Source organism: Manis javanica, chromosome X, assembly GCF_040802235.1.
Source record: "Manis javanica isolate MJ-LG chromosome X, MJ_LKY, whole genome shotgun sequence".
Lineage (NCBI taxonomy): Eukaryota > Metazoa > Chordata > Mammalia > Pholidota > Manidae > Manis > Manis javanica.
Window position 1 is genome coordinate 23745727 of NC_133174.1, and position 18751 is coordinate 23764477.

Below are 18751 nucleotides of genomic sequence, written 5' to 3' on the forward strand. Positions count from 1 at the left end.
GATACCACCATCAGTATTAATTCCTTTCACAGCTAAATTATGAGTTCTCAGTTATACTATTGCATTCATTTTCTTCTTGCTGATAACAACAAAAAAAAATCTGTTAATGGAGCTAAACAGATTATTGTAGAAAACAATTAGACATAGAATGACTCTAAGTGAAGATCCCTGGCACTTTTCTGTGTGCGCAAGTGTATGCACTCTGCATACCAATGACAAAGCTAGAAAGAAAACTCACCTGTTTTCTTCCTCAAGATCTGCTAGGATTCTCTCTAGCTCCCCTCTTTCCTCACTCTCTAAGGAAATCAAGATCTGGGCAGGACTACGAGGCTGGCTCAGGGGGGAGTCCTGGTTCAAACTTTGGCAGTAATGCTGGATTAACAAATGTTCATCATCTCTGGAAAATAAAATCAAAGGTTTTGTTTTTTTCCCCCCTTATTTTGCATTGGGGGTCAGGGACTTGGGTGTGTATTTAAAAATAGAAACATTTATTTGCTCTTACCAATTAATTAGACCCTTTTTCCTGCTTCTAAAGCCATTTTGAGACTGCTGAGTTTGTGGTCTACCATCCTAAATTTTTCTTGCTTGATTTTTCAATTGAATTGAATTGGCCTGTTTACATGGGTAAATGAATTTCGGCAGAAATACTGGGACACTCTGTTGACAGCTTAACCGATAGTTAATAAATATTCAAAGACATAATAACAGCTGTATAATGCTGTCAAGATAACCTGTTCATTAACCCACGCTACTGTTGATACTGAGGAGGAAGAAACTGCAGCCCTTAAAATAATAAGAAAATATTTTATTAAGTGGAAAGCAGTGTAACCAAAAAGTGTTGCTTAGGTAAGCCAGTCTGAATTTATAAAAGCCATAGAGGCAGGACAATAACAATGAAACTGCAGACAAATGATTGTTTCATTCAATTATTGTTCAGCTAGATAAACAAAAATAGGTAGGAAAAAAGCCATTGAGGGGACTAATTAAAAGAAGACTGAACAACTCATTCTTTAGAGCAGCTTTTAAGGACTAATAATCTTCAGGAACAAAGAGGCAAAGGCTTACATTGGGGTGCAGGGTGGGGCAGCTGCAATCTTTCTTTAAAACTAGGCACTCTCTAATATACAGGAGAAATTATTTTCTAAAGGCACCGCTCCTGAAAAGCCTGTGTACCATCCTGTTAGAAGAACTTCATTCTGTTCCCAATGAGAGACTAAAGGTCTTTGCTCCTGGCTAGGTATCAGTAAGATGATACCTTAATATTCCCCTCTCCACACCCGTTTAATTTCCTTTCCTCATCTCCACCTTTTTCTGAGCTGAAAAAAAATTCAGATATTTAGGAAACATCCTCCTTATTTAAACGATTTGGGTCTGTCAAGCTAGAGGAGAAGTGAAAAGCTGACCAAAAGTAATTATTGGGTGTTAACAAGTCACCCAAACCACTTCCCCAGACCTGCCCCCCAAATATCATTTTACCGTCCAACATTGAGTCAAAATGGATTTTACGTCCTCATAAAGGCACTAAATTTTGTTTAAAAATGAAAAAATGCAGTTTTAACACCTAATTATTTAGTATCCCTCTTCCCGTTCTCTTAGGCAATCAATGAGTGGCAGTCGATATTATACAGACAACTTGAATTAATTTGCACATGAATGCTAGAGCGTCAAATACTGAAATCTGTGACCCGAAGAAGCAAATCATTAAGGTTGTTTACATTGGGTTGATTCTTTGGTCACATATTTTCCTGTCAAAGTACATCTAGATCCTAATACCCCTAATACTTTTCCCCAGAGCTGAGAAAGAGAATGCACCAGTTATATTTGAGGAAAAGGTGCTCTGCTGTATATAACTAAGTCATATATAAATGACTGAGTATTGACTTGATTCTTTATTATTGCCAGATGAGATGATTCATTCTTATGTCTTCAATAACCAGTTATGTATAAATGCCACACTTTGATTCTAGTTCCCTCAGCTTAATCCTTATGAAGTCTCTTTTCTCATCTGAGCGTGACTCTGGGTTGCCATCCATCTATATACAATAAATACCTTTACCATTCTTCCCTTTGCCTAGATTCTCCAGGACAAAGTGGTGGGTTTTCAGTGTACCAACCTGAAAACATCATCATAATCTGACTAGATCTCTTCTCGCCAAATTATTTTTCTATTAACCTGCTCCCCTCACCTAAGGCCTTTGGTTCACGGCAATGCTCCTCTGTGCTCACTTCCCCTACTCTGTAAAGGAAGCCTGTTTCCCTGCGGTTGCTGTGTTCTCCGCCACTCTCCTTCCTTGAATCTGACAGGCCTGGCTCACCATCCCACTAACCACCTGTGCTCTGAATTTGTACTCCCTCTTCTGAAACCGTTTGCAAGACTGCCTCACTTTATTGAGCCCAAGAAGATGCTAGGTCACAAAAATCTGCGACTTTGGACCTCTGAAGGAAAATTCCCAACTAACTTACCATAGGGGAAATACCAATCCAACTATATACCAAGATGACATTTCCACTTCCCATGAGTGGAGAGAATACTGCTTAGCCATCACTTTACAAATTAATATCTAATCCCTTTAAATATCTGGCAGGTTTGGTCAAAGATTAAGCTTTTAGTTTTTAAGTATTTGGGACTTGGTATTTCGTGATAATACGGCATTAAATAAGAATAAGGCAAACTATTTTTGCTACCCTGGAATACCAATAATGCCACGATTTAGATGAGCTCATGCCACGCAGGTTGTTAGGAGTCAAAGAAAAAAAGTAAATGAATGGCTCCTTGAAAGATCAAATGACTATTACGCTAAGTTCCATCTTCTGCGCTACCCTACCTCTAAATCCCTCAAAGCAATTTCACCGTCAGGAACATTGTGTAAAAAGAGATGGCATACTTACATGCTCTCATTAGGAGAGATGCTATCATTTAGATAAGATCCATTGCTGTTTTCCATTTCTGCTAGCCTGATAAAAAACGTAAAAGCTCATTAAAACTTATGTGACTTCTTAGAAACTATTCAAGACCTAATCGAACATTCCTGAAAACTAAAGGATAAATCATGTCAAGAGGAGAAAGGAATCCTTCAGATTAAAGGATGTGTGTGTTGGCCTAACCATTTGAGGCAGCAAGTGGGGATCCCAGCTAGTCAGCAGCTCTACATTTATGCTATAAATTAGAAGGGAAGTGCATTCTGTTGGTTTTTTTCTTCTTCACAGATCAATCTTCCTTTCATTAAGAAAAGGCCTTTGTTTTCACAAGAAAAGCTTCCCTAAAGACAAGTACCCGTATCTTATACAGCCCCTTGTTTTTTTAAGACAGTTAAAGCTTTTCCACTGATGACAGGCTTACATAAAGCTAGTTGATGCTTTCCATGGTTGATAAACATGCTCAGCAGGTGGAATATTGCTAATAGGATGGATTCAGGGTAAGCTCTCAACATTCTGCCACCAGTGTTTACCTTTAAAAACCCCCTTCACCTCAGGCAATAATAAGGTGTTACAAACTAATTTAATAAGCATAAGATACCTTACACTTAGCAATTCAGTTTTTAGCTATAAAAATTATGTCAAACACAAAGACGGTGAGACAGAAAAGTCCAAGGATTAGGAAAATTAGTTCTTTTTTTCGTTACAGGATCTTATGTAAAATAAACACACAAATGGAGAGCCAATTCTTTCATATTCTCCACATAACAATATCATTTCTTCACATGTGATGTCTGGTCTCGCAGTTTTCTAAGAAGGTTAGATGACTTCTAAGACAATTTATTAAATGTGTTCAGTATACAAAACGTGTAACAAAGCTATCAGAAATGTTTAAAGGCCAAGGTTAGGGGAGAATGTTCTAGACTAATGCTCTTACTGGTATCCAAAACCAACATGCAGTGGAATGGCATGCACGTTAGAGGGCAAGCTGATTAGTAGAAATCAGACAAGAGTGTGGAAAAAAGAAAAGATTTGTTTAAAATTATTATAGGTTAGCTTTCCTTGGTTAGTTAATTCAATCAATATTTGCCTGGCATTCAACTAGTCTCATACCTGCTAGCATAATGTTCAATGCGTGAATGAGTATCATCGTGTGAAAGCTGAGGGGACGAGGCAGGCCTATAAGGCAGAAAATGTGATTAGTCACAGATACCATCCAGTAAGGGAGAAAAAAAAAACCCCACCACACAGTTATGTTATATACATGACCTAGAATGCTTTTATTCTGTTTCTATGGATCATGTACACCTTTAGTTGTTTCTGTATCTTAGAAATCATCAATTAATTTAAATCCAGCCTTGAGAGATGATTTCTCATACTTCTGCTTTTCTCGACAGCCATAACGATCAAAACCTTCTCTGGAAAGTTACAATTATAGAAAAAAAAAAGGTTGGGGGAGACACTCTCTACCTGACATTTTCTTCATCCAACATTGTAATTTCTAGTATCTTATAGTTCTGAAACTATGTTAGCACTGTGAGGTTTAAAATTTTAAACACTGTACACCTGCTCCGTTTATTAGCTTCCTTCTTATTGAGCAGGAACTGTATGTTTGCCTAGCGTATCTATAGTCAATAAATATTAGTTCCAAAGAGGCTGCTCTAATTCCATGTATGATGATGTCATGATCTGCACAATTTTGTAAAGAAGGAATATATCTACCAGCTTAGCAGCAGAACTGCATTACTAACTGCACAGGATAAAAATGAATAACCCTAAATTATATTGTGGTGTTTTTAAAAGGAATGACACATTCAATAGAATGTCACAGTATCTGAATTATTTATTAGGGACACTGCATGCTAATATACAGAGGGGGAAATAAGAGCAGAGGATTAACACGGATAGTCTATGTACTTTTTGGATAAAAAAAACTTTTCTTTTTAGCTCTAGTCTTTTCAGACTAGAAATTTGGTAGGGTTCACATTTTTTCCACCTTTTCATATCTGATCTACTAATTACTCTTGAAGTTTTTATAGTATCTTTTCTATTAACCTTAGGAAAGAAATCCATCTGTTCTGAAAACCAGTTCGGGCTTGTGTTGTTTTAATTGGAATAGGACAAAAGGTCTCTTCCATTTCTCTCCCGACACAGAAAGCCCTTAGGTAAAGGCATGAATCCAAAAGTCAACAGTAATCTATTCAGTGAGGACTGGTTTAGTCCAACTTGGTCCAAGCATCACTCAGGACTTGCTTAGAACACTTAGAGGGCTATGTTTGTTTTCTCTTACATTAAAAAAAAGAAAAACAAGTAGTTACATAGGCCTACATAGGAAATGTGCTAGAAATCCGTATTTCTTAAAGATGACACACAATCATAAGGTGATCAGGACACACTGCAGCAAATCACTAGGGAACTACAAGTTATCCCTGAGAGATAAATGTCTTACTTATGAAACCAACGTTGTCTAGGTCAAGTGTCACCATAATCAAACTTGGAATGAATGACAAAGATGCTTGAACCATCACGAGGAAACAAACGGATGACTACCCAATTTACTAGGCCGAGCCAAAGATTTCAATGTGAATCTGCACTCTGCTAATTACTTAGACCCCTGGAACAACCCAGTGTTAGAAAAATGCTAAGGTCTGTTTTAAAACAGTCACTGTAGGTCAAGATAGTTTAGTACTGGGGTTACTTGGTTCATAAGCCCTCTCTTCTGGAACAGGCCAGTCTTTCAATTACATACTACTTCTAAGTAAAAGCCCGCTATCAAGGAAAATATATTCATGTTCTCCCTCATAATAGTTGCTGCCTTGGTAGTGCACAGACGTAAGAAAACCTAAGATCTTTGAGCATAACTACACCAAGAAAACTAGGCATGTAAATCCAAAGCACTTTAATAAAACCTTATGCAGAGCCTTAATTCTTAGCCTTGAGGATAATTCCATGTTTTTCTTATAAATGTATGTAGCACCTCACACAGCACACATAAACACAAGAACTCATAATAAGCAGAAATCTAAAAAAAAATGTACACTAAAGGAGGTACTTATTAAACCAGAAAATGAGCCCAAAGGGAGTATTGGTCAGAGAACAATCATTTAAAAACAAAGAATCAGTAAAAGCATACAGCCACTTAGCCTGGAAACAAAACTAAACACAAAGCCTTCTAAAACACTCTTCCAAGGGAAGATAAAGAATACTGTTCTCCCCACTTCCTAAGCACAAAGGCTATCCTCAGAAGGATTAGTCCTAGTACAGTTAATGGCCAATTCCATCCCGCCCCCCCACCATTTTCTCTTTTGTGAAAACTCCATTAATATGTTTTTATCCATTTAGATTTCAAAGCAGAATAGTTCAAAGACTATTGTTTGACTGTCTCATCTGTGGACAAATAATATAAAAGGTTTATGCTAGATTTAGTTTCAAATAAAATGACAAATTCAGGTGAAAAAGGGTTCTGTCTAAGGGAAAACAAAGGATCTATGTGTAAGGAGACTTTGAAATTCTATGATCCATATTAACAAGATTAAATGCTGTCACTGTCATAGGGCTTGTCAACATCAGAGAGAATTCTTGCAAAATAAAACACCTTAGGCCCTGGCTCTTCCGCCTGAATAGGACAAGTTTATAGTATATTTTATAAATTAGTTATAATCCCATGAATAACGACTTCACTGATATTAAAGAAAAGAGGGACTTAACCTGCTGGGTTTTTTTCCTTCCTCAAAGTTAGAATTTCCCACTTTCTGAATAATCTAACAAACTTTTTAAAAAAAGGGAAAGTGGCGGTATATTTCAGTTTTAGAGAAAATATTTTAATAAAGGGTGTTAATAATTGTAAGGTTCTTCAAAGTATAAGGAAGACAAACATTCTCTCCTTCAAGTAAATTCCATTAAACTGATTGTGCATGATTTTTTTCTCATTAGCTTATATATACAATAAAAGTTGTTTTTCTTTCCTGTCAAGGAACTATTATTCTTGGCTTACTATTTTGTGCTCCCTCTATCCAAGCATTCTTAAAATTACTCTTTAGCATATTTGCCTTTGGCATTTTTCAATTGATCACAACTTATCCCAATACAGAGTAAATCCATTAATCAAGCTGAAGACTTTAGTCCATCAATTTATTTATGAAAGGTTGTAAATTCTATAAACAGACTACCTGGTTTAGAGAAAATAATTACCTAACAATAGCAAGGCACATAACTGACTCTAAATAACTCCCTAAGTTTAAGCATGATAATTAAAGAAATCAGGTAGAGCTAGCTACTGTATCTCAAAATTAAAGGGCACAATAATGTAGCTTTAAAAAAGAAAGGGAAGCCTTATACTTCCTTTAGGCCAATAAAGATTTAAAATAAACTTGCATCAATAGTTTGCATTTATCACTACAGGATTTTTTTTTAAAAAAAGGATCTACTTTAAATTAAATTACATGGCTGAACAATAAACAAGGCTCAATAAAAATAAATTAAATTCTTACATAAGCCTGTCTTCCAAATTGGTCACTTCCCTCTTACATATTATAGAGCTGTCTGACTATAAGTAAATATTTTAATAAAGTATGGTTTGAAATACCAAAACTTTGTTATCAAAACACCACACAATGTAACTTTAAAACAATGCACACTTTGTTTGCTAATACATAAATTACAGACTCCAGGAAGAGTTTTCTAATAACATTATAAACTGAGATAAATCCATTATCTGTTGGTATCTAATATTAGTATTATTAATACATACCAATAGTAGTAACAAGGACTACAGTACAGTTTTGTTCCACTGTTAAATGTGTAACTATTTATGAGCTGAATATGTAGCTTGGAGAGGACAGCAAAGTTAAGTCTAGCTGAAGACTAAGAAACTCATATATATAAAGACTGGTCGAGCAGGATGGCATTACCTGATAAAAAGTCCACATGCCTCACCGAGATTATTCTACCAAACTCGACATCATACTATAAAACAAATCCTGCTGATTCTTAATGGTCCACTTACAACAGGCCCTAAAGAGTAAATAAACCATCCACTTTCTGCAGGTCCTGAAGCACTGAATCTCAAGAAATATGGCTAAGAACGTTACTACATAATCAGAAGGCTCTTCTCTGCTTATAATGGAAGAACATATAAACACGTCTCCCAGGAATGTTGCTAACAACTGAGTGATTTCATTGATGCTAATTTGAACTCAAGGCCAGGATTTCTTCTGATTAAAATTGAACCAGGTGGGGATGTGAAAACCCAACTCTGATTCTCCTGATCTGTGGTAGATGGCACTCTCAAAGTCTTTTTGAGGGAAGAAAAAAATTGAAATGAAGGAAGAAAAATTAACATGTCTTTAAAACAAAACAAAGAGAACACAAATTTTAAAAATCAAGCAAGCGCATGTGTTGGTGGTAGCAGCGCCCTTCAGCAGAAGTACTCACGCAGAATCTACCGGCCAGAAGTTGATCAGAGTAACAGGACTGCAAAACAAAAAATGAGGTGGTGAAGAGACACACATGCAAACTCAGCCACAAAAAAAAACATTACTGAAAGGTTCAAATAAATGAAATCCAACCAATTAAGTATAAACCATGGAAAGCAACAGCCAAACAAAGGTGGCAAGTGAATGAGTAGAAAAACAAACAATTGAGCTACTGCCATCAGAGTTATGGAGAAAAAAAGAAGAGAAGGTTTAAAAGAGGTGAAGACATCCTCAGTATGATCATGAGAATCACAACTACTTACTGTGAAGAAATTTCCTGGGAGTGTATTTTCTTTCAAGTAGACAAAAGGGACTAGATATGACCACACAATCAGAAACAAAATGACACACACCTACTGATTTGTGAAGGAGGAAAACCAAAAGGAAATATTGGAATCACTATTTGTAAACAGTCCCATATTTCTTAAAAGCCCGGTAAGCTAGTTAGTAGCGGTCGCACGTTTTTTTTTCCCCTATGAGATAAAGTTTAACTTTTGGAAAAGGAAACTGTCATGGGACAATTGACAGGGGAAAATGGTGAGTGACCACTGGCTTGTTTTTCTCTTTGCAGCTAAAGTGAATCTAAAGAAAGAAATAGGAGAGACTGTTTGCATTTGGGCGTGAAGGACGTTATCGGCTGAGAGAAGCTCAAATATACATCCGTGAGAGTCTGATTTCCTTTTGCAGTACTCACGTTTCCATGTTGTCCCCCTCTAAGACAGTCTGCACTGGCAGGTAGCCCATTCGGGGATGCTTCGCAAAATACCTTTTGGTTCGAAATTTGTTTTTTAGTACCTTGGCAAAGTCGCGAACATCTTCTCCCGATGTAGTCTGAAAGGGAAATGGTGCCAATATCAGACTTTGAGAGTATGGTCTCAAAGGACCCCTCCAGGGTTGTGCCTCAAGCCACTTGTTTTCTAATTTAGGAGAGAGTCAGGATTGAGACCAAAGGCTTTGGAATCTGACAAAAAAAGAGGGCTTTGCAACCAGGCCTAGCATTTACTGGCGGGGTTAACTTGAGTGAGTTATTTACCTCTGCGAGGCTCAGACGAGCTATAAATGGAGGCAATAATACCCCGACAGGTGCTTAGGATGAATAAATGAAGTGCACCAACTACTAGGTGACTTAAACGGTAGTTTACAGAAGTCTTAAGGTTGAAAAGATGACCTTAAGTTTTGCCACACTTTATGGTATTATAAAAAGTATTTTGACCACACTGATAACAGGTTTCACCTACTAATCAGCACTCTTTTCATAGCATGGCATGTTCTCCATCACTGAAAACCTTTGCAAAAGGCATCAAAGTGAGAAAGACAATGAAATAACTGGGAAGATCCCTCTGACATGGAAGAGAGAACTGCTTGAAAGCAGGGCTTCTCAAACTTTGATGAGTGTGGGGAGCACCTGCAGATCTTGCTAAAATGCAGGTTTTGACTGAGAAAGTCAGGAAGGGGGTGTGTGCCGGCAGGTCGGGGGGGTGGCTGGGTTTCTGCATTTCAAAGAAGTTCCCAGATAATGTCAATGCGGCTGGTCAGAAAACCATACTTTGAAGACTGAGCAGCTAGTGATTAAAGAACAGAGGATTTACACTCTGGCCTGTCTGATTGACGAGTCTATGCTCTGTACCTTTCATCAGTGAGTTCTCAAAGTACTAGCCGCTGAACATCCCCCCAAAACACATCTTTGGAGCCAGCTTCCCCTCTTCATTACAGAACGTTGGGCAAATTATTTAAGCTCAGGACTTCAGAGCCCTCATCTGTAAAAAGGGGATGATAGTACTATCTCACAGACTAGTTTAGAAGCTAACGTCTACATTTAAAGTAAACTCCTAGCATTTAGTTGGTAAGTGTTAGTGTATAAAACAGAGAAATGATTGATTGAAAGTAATGGATTATGAATTTGGGGAAACCCACATTACCCACCCCCTTCCCAACATGCCCCATGGCCATAAGACCTCTCTACACAACTACTAGGGCTGTGCAAAAGAACTGTGAAAGCATATTCCCTACCACTACGCAAACAGAAAAAAACACCTATCCATTCATTCAACAATATCCGCTGAGTGTCTATTATGTTCCATGTGTGCCAGATTGCCCTATGCACTAGGGATCAGGTACACACTGGAGCCTATGATTTGGAGCCCCTATAGCTGGGGAACATCTAGGACCTGGAAAAACATCTGGGGAATTTGTAAATCACAGCATTGCACATGATCTGCAATACTGTACAAGACTGAAACTTGTCCCAGGTGAACCAACTGCCATGCTAGGGAGGCATCTCACTTACCGGAGTGCAATATTCCACCATGGGATAGTGCATTTTATGGCCTTTTGCAACTCGACCAGAAAAAAAGCAACTTTGGCAGATGTCATAATTAAAGTGCTTTAGACTCCTGTACCTGGTAAAGAACAAAAACAAACACATATGTGTTTCTTCTGATCAAATTCCCAAAGAACGCTCTTTAATAAATCTTGTTCCACACTGTCTTAATTCTAGAAATAGAATGCTAGGGTTCATTAATCCCACAGGTAAGTGATTAATTTCCAACCTCCAGATTTCTCTGGTGCTTCTCCTGTAGTATCAAACATTTTGGCGGAAAGATTATCCTATGAGCATATGGAAGGAGGGAAGAAATTTTCAGGTCTAAAACTCCACTAGGAAGTCTTTCAGATTAAGTAAGAAAGTACTTGGCACACTTCCAGTGTTTTGAAGACCAAATACAAGAATTTGCAAGAACTTCCAGAAGATAAGACTGATGCACTGGAGCCCCCCAACCCCAACCCTGGAGACAAAAGATTTCTGAAGCCATTATTTTCAAAAAAAATTATAAAGATAAAGCAATTTCATAATACAAAATACTAAGCAAGAACTCTCACTTAAAACAAATCTTGCTTTAATTACATTTTTTGACTGACTGACATGATTCATCTTCAGTTGGTTACTCTTTTATCTGTCCCTCTTCAGAAATCCCTCACATCACATTCCCCACAAACAATAACTGAACCCCCAAGAAAAGACAAAATTTGGAGTCAATGAAAGAATTTATCATCTGCAGGCGCTAGACGGTACATTTTTCCCCATTCTCAGAATACTATATTGTGTTTCATACTCACCCTGCCTCTTGCTTTCTCAGATAAGAACCTCAGCCAATTCACATAAACACATTCCTTATGTCACATATGCGAATGTGGGGGAAAAAGCTACCTTTTTTAGATTCCAACCCTCTTTGAAGAGGGTGAGATGGAGAAGAGAAAAGAGATGGTTCCTGAAATAATTTAATTTGGTAAGGGCAAAAGCACTGAATGATTCAGGAAAATGCTCTTTGATCCTCCAAAACATTCTCCTTCTGTATCTCCTACAATTTCCCCCTGCATATTACATCTCTCTAGGTAGGGAAGCTGAGAAAAGAAAGCTAAGAAATGTAAGGCAGTTCGCCATGGCATCATTCTTGCCTGCCAAAACCAGGAAGGGAAAGAAGGTGTCCTTTGTGAGTACCACCCTCCCAGTGTTGTCTATCTAGGGCTTTAGAACCCTCTAAAGGGTATTGTAAAATCTTTTGGTAAACAGCACAAAGTATGGAAGGACAAACACCAGTGGTAAAAGAGCACAGTGAATACAAAGTACACAAATGGTACAAAGTAGTTATTAGGACACAAAGTAATAAAACAAATCTGAGCCTAACTGGAAAAGAGTATTTACTTAGCGGCTAAGTCCTGAACAGACACAGACTATTTAAGCTAGTATACAACTTTATGGCTTATTCATTGCTATGGAAACCTTGAAGTTGATCCAGCAGTTTAAATACATCATCATTTCAGAATTTGGATTTAGGATTATTGTTCAATAAGATTAATTCATTTAAAGGATCCTGTCTCCCCAAACAGGTCAACAACGCTGAAGGCTTAAGAGCCAACTATTTTCCATGACATTTTAAGAAGATTAGATTAATAATCCATTATGTGTCCTATCTCTTTCAAATTTATAAGGAACATTTTCTTTTCTTAGCTGCTTTTGTGAATCTTTCATTTACTTGCATACTTTATACTCCCTTAGAAGTTCATTAGGGTATCATGCAAGGAGTATAATCAGATTCACAGGTAAAGAACCAAGTTCTAGCATGCTTGAAACAATTCTTGTAACTTTAGGGGAAGAAACGTGGTGCAAAGGGAGTAACAGACTGAATTACCATGACGGGTCTCCCCAGAAAGTTTTATAACTGATTGGAGAGTGTCTATGAACAGAAAAGACCATAAAAAAGGAAAAAATAGGGTCAAAATGTTTCTGTTCCTGGAGAGAGGAGGCAGAGTTCATCTGTATACCCTTGTCAGACGAATATCTCAGGGGGGACAGACAGTCAGCCCTTTTCAGCCAAGAATATGGCTCTGCACAGCTGAAGAGTGAAGGTGGAAAGGGACACCTGCCTAATGAGTCAGCACCGCCACTATGGGGGAATGACAGCAGTGATTGGTGCTCCAGCCCAGTCACCTCTGCTCCCGCTTCGGAGAGGAACAAACGAATAGCAACAGGCACAGGAGATAGAGGGCCAAGTCATAAGAAGGTGAGAAACAGTAAGAAAAAAATGACATTGTTTTTGGTTCCTATTACCTGAATCCGATGATTGGGCACTCCTTGCAGATGTTACACTTGGCCTGATGCTTAGCAGTTTCTGCAGCAGCCACTCTGTGCAGGACTGGCAGCCACACCATGGACTGGGGTTCCAGTCTCATCCAGTCGAGGAAGAGGGCTGCCTCAATCTCAGGCTTATTATTAGCCTGCAGGGACAGGAGAGAGAACGAAGCGAGGTGGGGGTGGGGCAAAGAATGCAAAAAGAGAAGGTGAGAAAAGAAAGGCGGTGTATATCAGTTCAGACAATGTGTCAAAAAAGAACGAACAGTTACACAGTGAGGTCCACTTTTCATAGACTGTTTCTGTAAATGTCCACCTAACATCCACACGAACCACCTACCCTAAGGCTTTGGTAAATGGCCATTGCTTTCTGGCTACCAGATGACAAGAAAGCAAAGAAAAAAAACCCAAACAAACTGAGAACATAAAGCAAAATAGACACCTGAGCGGAGTTATATTTAGCTCCAGTTTTTGAACAGCTATGTTAAGAGTTAGGCAGAAGTGAAATGCAAGTGTTTATGGATAAAATTTCACAGGAGGTTAAAAAACAACAACCCAGGAACTCTACTGATGCCTTTTTTTCTAGAGAATCTATTTTGCAGTGTTTCATAGCATCGTCATGAAGAAGCTTTAAAATTCATCTGGTCCCAAAGCTTCACTCCACCAATAAGAAAACAGAGACGTTGAGAGAAGTAGCTCTTCTAAGGCCATACCATCAATTGGTGGCAGAGCAGATACTAGAATCCAAACCTCCTGGTCTAATGCTATATTCCTGGTGGCCTGTTGCTTCTCTGTCCCTTACTTCTCTCTTTCCTTATGTCCCTCTTTCAGTCTAAATTTAATAAACACCATTCCTCTCAAACAGCACATGGATTTTAGCAAACCCAAAACACATTTACCCATCACTTGACTTATGTATTCCTATACTCACGCATTTTAATTCTGTCTTGTTTTTTAGCCTCACAAGACAGAATTTCAATTTTTTAAATTATTATTAGCCTGCAGACCCTTATTTTACCACATTTTTTTGTTTTTCATTGCTTCATCTTGAATCTCTAAGCTGGGATCAGTTCTGCCTAAGTATGTCCCTTAGAATTTCCTTTAGTAAGTGTCTGTTGGTGGTGAATTTCTCAGGTTTTGTTTGTGTGAAAATACCTTCTTTATCCATATTCTTGGACAGCTATCTTCATGGGGTTTTTAGATTGAAAAGTTTTTCAGTTTTGTTTTTATTTTGTTTTAGTACACTGAAGTAGTATTCTATTTTTATCTCTCTGTTGCTACACTCTTAGGAAGTCAGCAGTAAAGCTGACTGTTGCTCCTTTGAAGGTACTCTGTCCTTTTCCTGTCTTGTGTTATGTTTCTAGGGTTCTGTTTATACTTTTTAGGATTCACTGGCCTTCTTGAACCTGTGGGTCAGTTCTGGAATCTTCTCAGTCATGACCTCAACATACAGTGCCTCCTCTCCATTCCCTCTCTGCTCTGCTTACAGAAATCTATTAGATAAATGCCAGACTTTCCCTATCTAGTCTGCATTTCTCTGAAGAGGCCTTCCATAGTCTTTCCATATTTGTCCTTTATGCTTTCATCCCTAATCCTTTCTGCCCTACCACCTAGGTATCTATTTCTCTCTTTGGTAGCATCTAGTCTGCTTAGACCTATACAGTAAGTTTTAAATTTTGATTACTGTACTTTTTAATATCAGGAAGTTATATTTGGTCATTTTAAAGGTCACTCCTAAAGTCTATGATTCCCTGCAGATATTTTTCCATGTTGTCTGTTTTTTTCTTTAGAGAGTAAACATAGTTTAAAAAAAAATATCTCTAATGATTTCAAGGTATGAAATTACTGGGGGTCTACTTCTGTAGTCTGCTCTTTCCGCTGGTTCTCACTCAACTTGATTTCTTGCGTGCTGAATTTTTTTTTTTCACTATGTGCCATATTGACTTTAAAAATATTTGATGGAGATACTTTGAGCCCTAGAATGCAAGTGCCTTTCCTCACAGATGATTTTCATTGCTTGTGCCAAGATCCAAAGGACACTACCTATTCTGAGACCAATTTACACTGAGTATATGATACAGCATATTTAGTATCACACAAGTAAAGAGTATATGAATTGCAGATCCACACTGCTTCTCTTGGAATGCAGTTTGCTAACAAAGATCGATTCACATTTCAGACAGGAAGGCAGTAGGGTTTGGACCAACAGACAGGTCATTTGGCTTGCAACGCTCACCACGTCAGCAGTTCTCTGGGTGTTACTCCTGATGATAAATTTAATAACATTATAATGAGCTGTTTAACCTTGAATTTCCTATCTACAAAATGGTATCAATTCAAGTGACTGATCAAAAGCTTTTGTTGAGCACTTTTCTCTGTGTAGAAGGCCATCACAGAGGTACTTTGTGGGAAAAAAATAGAACGTGAAGATTAAAGGGACCATGTGAATGAAATTCAACCTTTTGGAATAGCACCACAGAGCTGTAAGATCTTTCGCAATCATTGAATCCAAACTCTTGTCCAGTGCCAGTGCGTTCTTACAGCCCTTGTATAAATACCACCCATGTGCGAGGACAGTATCCATCTTAATGGGTGATCTTAAACCTTTATGGGCAGGTACCGCTGTCAGAAGTGCTTCATCACACTGAGCTGCAATCTGCCAGCACAGCAAATAGGAGCAGAGGCTCCAGAGTCCCACCACGAGAGCTCAAACCCCAGCTTCGCCAGTTACTGGCTGTGCGAGCTTGGGAAAATAACTTGATCTTTCTGGGTCTTAATTTTCCTCTGCCATGAAATGGAACTATTAATAGCACCTACCTCCTAGGGTTGTTTTAAGATTTAAATGAGTTAACAAATGAAAGGCACCTAGTCAGAGCCATGTCAGTGTTTGCTACTGTCATCGTCATTATTATTCATCTGATTAGAAACCCAGAAGTTACCAGCCTTCACACAGCCCTTTAAATACTTTATCAGAGCTGTCAGGTCTGTCCATGCCTCTTCATTCCTTTTCCTTCTTTTTCTTCCTCATATGAAGAAGCTTATTTTGCCACTGTCCTTTAGAAAACTATTCTCCAAATATGATCTGCTGGAAATGGTATCGCCATTTCTCTGAATAGTATAGTTGGATGACTCTCTTTTGTTCTGTATTAAATAGGCTCACATAGGGTTTCCACTCAACTAAAGTCTCTGGGTCAATGTTTCCCATTGCGTTCAGCAAAGCAGTCATCCAGCAAAATGCCTCATGACAAGAAGGTCAAAATAATTAAGGAAACCTTGCATGCTATATCCACCTCTTAAAATTCTTAATGCATGTTAACATATTAAAAGCTGAGAAGGTCATCAGTAAAGAAACATGTTAAACTGTGTTTGACCTCACAATTTCCCACACTGATTATACAGTGATCTTAAGGCCTTTATTTTTTTCTTTTTAAACTTACAAGGCTTGTGGACACCACAAGGTACTATGCTCCATTGGGCATGATGGGAAATGCTGTCCTTGGCTGTTTCCAGGGATTCCTCTGCTCTGTACTTGCTCATTTGGGATTTGTCTGCTTTCACTCCTGTCTAGGGCATTCCTGTTGGCTTGAGCCCATGGCACAATCTCACCAGTATCTTTAAGAATCCTGACTCCCATTGTCAATGAGTTAGCCAGTCTTCCCAACTTTGTGTAAGTTTTCATTTTAAAACCTGTTCTGTCTTCATTAAAAAGTCACTGGTGGAAATATCAAACAGGCCAAGGTCAAACATGAGCAATACCACTGTAGCGTGAATCTCATGCCCACAGCAATCCAGAATTCAGCCCAGTCTGGTTGCTGAACTATGACTCTTCCCAGTTATATTATCATCTAGTTCACTGCACACGTTTCTCCATGCTGTACACAAAGCCACAATGAGAGACTTTTGTGAAAAGAACTGCAAGTTTCAGCTACAATGTGTCCTCTAACAATCTCTTGCTTCACTGGTCTAGAAATGCACTTTATCAAAATAACCCTTTCTAACTAGGAGACAAACCACTATAGAAAGACAGTAAATTGAAAAACATTATTAATTTGTGCCTATTGAAAACACAGGTTTTACTGTTGCTTAATCTGAACCTATATTCTCTTCTGACTTTGGTTTAAATGATAGTTTGTTTAACAGTGGATTATAAGACATGCTGCAGAGTAAGAATGCATGCTTAACAAAGAAAATGTCATAAGCACAGAAAGCTTCTATTCATTCTGGAAGACAAAAAAATTCTGACCGTGAGTCAGCAACAAATATAGGTATAAAAAATGAGAAAAAAAAGAAATACCACATCTGTGACATCAAACAAAAGGTACAACAAGGATGGCGTGAGGAAATGGTCTCAGCACCTTCAGCACTGTTCAGGCCTTCTTAGAAAATGGTGTCTAGTTCTGGTGGCTACAGCTGACCCAGAACTTAGAGAAGGCTTGTCAGGGAGACATGGTGATAATTAAAGGGTATGAAAGACCTATGAGAGCAGTTTAAGGGAATTGAGATCATTTAACCATGAAAAAAAGGACAGAATGAGCAAGAAAGAGTGGCTGAAGGGGCAATTTAATAAGAGTTTTCAATTATGTGAATGGCTCTTGCACAGGGGCCTGTGACCAGCTGTTTGAATCCTCCACTGAGGACAGAAAAAGAAGAAACAGCATGAAGAATTTAGGCTGTAACTCATACAGAAGAATATCCTGATGCTGGAAGTTGTTAAAGCATTAGTATGAATTACCAAGGGAAGCTATAGAATGTTCTCCTCTTTCAAAATACTATAGATTCTCCTGTGCTTAAACATTGGAAATTCTCAAGGTTCTTTCTGGCTCCTAAGATGCAAGATCCATCATTTTGGCTCTTAAAACTGCTCGCCGATACCAAGTGACAGCACTGAACACAAGATACGGGGATTCACATTCTCATTCTGTTTCGATCTTTCACCTTTACTATAAACCATTCTGTATCCTAGCAGTATATTCCCTCTCTTTTTGTCTTGGCAATAAAGAAGAAAAGATTTAAAAGCCAGGCAAGTGTCTACAAAGATCTAACAGAACTAGAGCTAAGATTACATTTTGATCACTCTATAAAAAGTAAATATGAATACATTGGAACAGTAGGAAATTGTTGAGGGTTAAAGACAGGGACAGTGGCACTGGATTGAGATCACCCTTATCATTGCTATTAATATATATAGGCCTCTGAAAGCTTCTCTTAGTTTCAAGGATGACCTTGCTACCCCTAAATGCCAGTTTCAAACCATCTAAGCAAAAACTCTTAGAAGAGGCCATTTAGCCCTGGGTATGGTTTTGTTTTATTTTTTCTATTCTTGGCAATACCTCCTTTCTCTTCTCCCATGGCATGCGCACACAAAAAGCACTGATATCACAGCTCCTTCCATGTGACCGCCACAGTTTCGAAGTACAACTGGCCCTTGAACAACACGGCTTTGAACTGCATGGGTCCACTCATATGGGAATTTTATTTTTATTTATGGTATCAGTAAGGCTTCCAGTCAGCAGTAGGTGGTTTTGTAGTTAAGTTTTGGGGGAACCAGATGTTACACGCACATTTTCAACTATGCAGGAGTTTGGCGCTCCTAACCCCGGCATTGTCCAAGGCTCAGCTGTATCTTGGGTTTTCGCACCTCCTTGACTGGTCCTCACCTATCAGCAACTCTCCAGAGCACGGAAGCCAGGAGAGGCCATCAGCTGTCATTGCTGCTCTGTTACAGCAGATCACA

At 38.4% G+C, this 18751-nt stretch overlaps 1 protein-coding gene across 15 annotated transcripts in view; it reads right to left on the minus strand.

Annotated features, from left to right (window-relative positions):
• DMD (dystrophin) overlaps window positions 1–18751 on the minus strand; it is a 2259748-nt gene that overhangs the window by 40576 nt on the left and 2200421 nt on the right. For 10 of the 15 annotated variants that reach the window (XM_036992000.2, XM_036992004.2, XM_036992005.2 and 7 more), the window contains 7 exons: window positions 12997–13163; window positions 10678–10789; window positions 9085–9221; window positions 8350–8388; window positions 4030–4095; window positions 2890–2955; window positions 239–397 (listed from right to left, as the gene is read on the minus strand). In XM_036992000.2, the coding sequence (XP_036847895.2) occupies window positions 239–397; window positions 2890–2955; window positions 4030–4095; window positions 8350–8388; window positions 9085–9221; window positions 10678–10789; window positions 12997–13163 (746 nt within the window). The remainder of the gene's footprint in view (window positions 1–238; window positions 398–2889; window positions 2956–4029; window positions 4096–8349; window positions 8389–9084; window positions 9222–10677; window positions 10790–12996; window positions 13164–18751) is intronic. The other 5 variants (XM_036992001.2, XM_017674727.3, XM_017674729.3 and 2 more) reach the window with 3 other exon arrangements.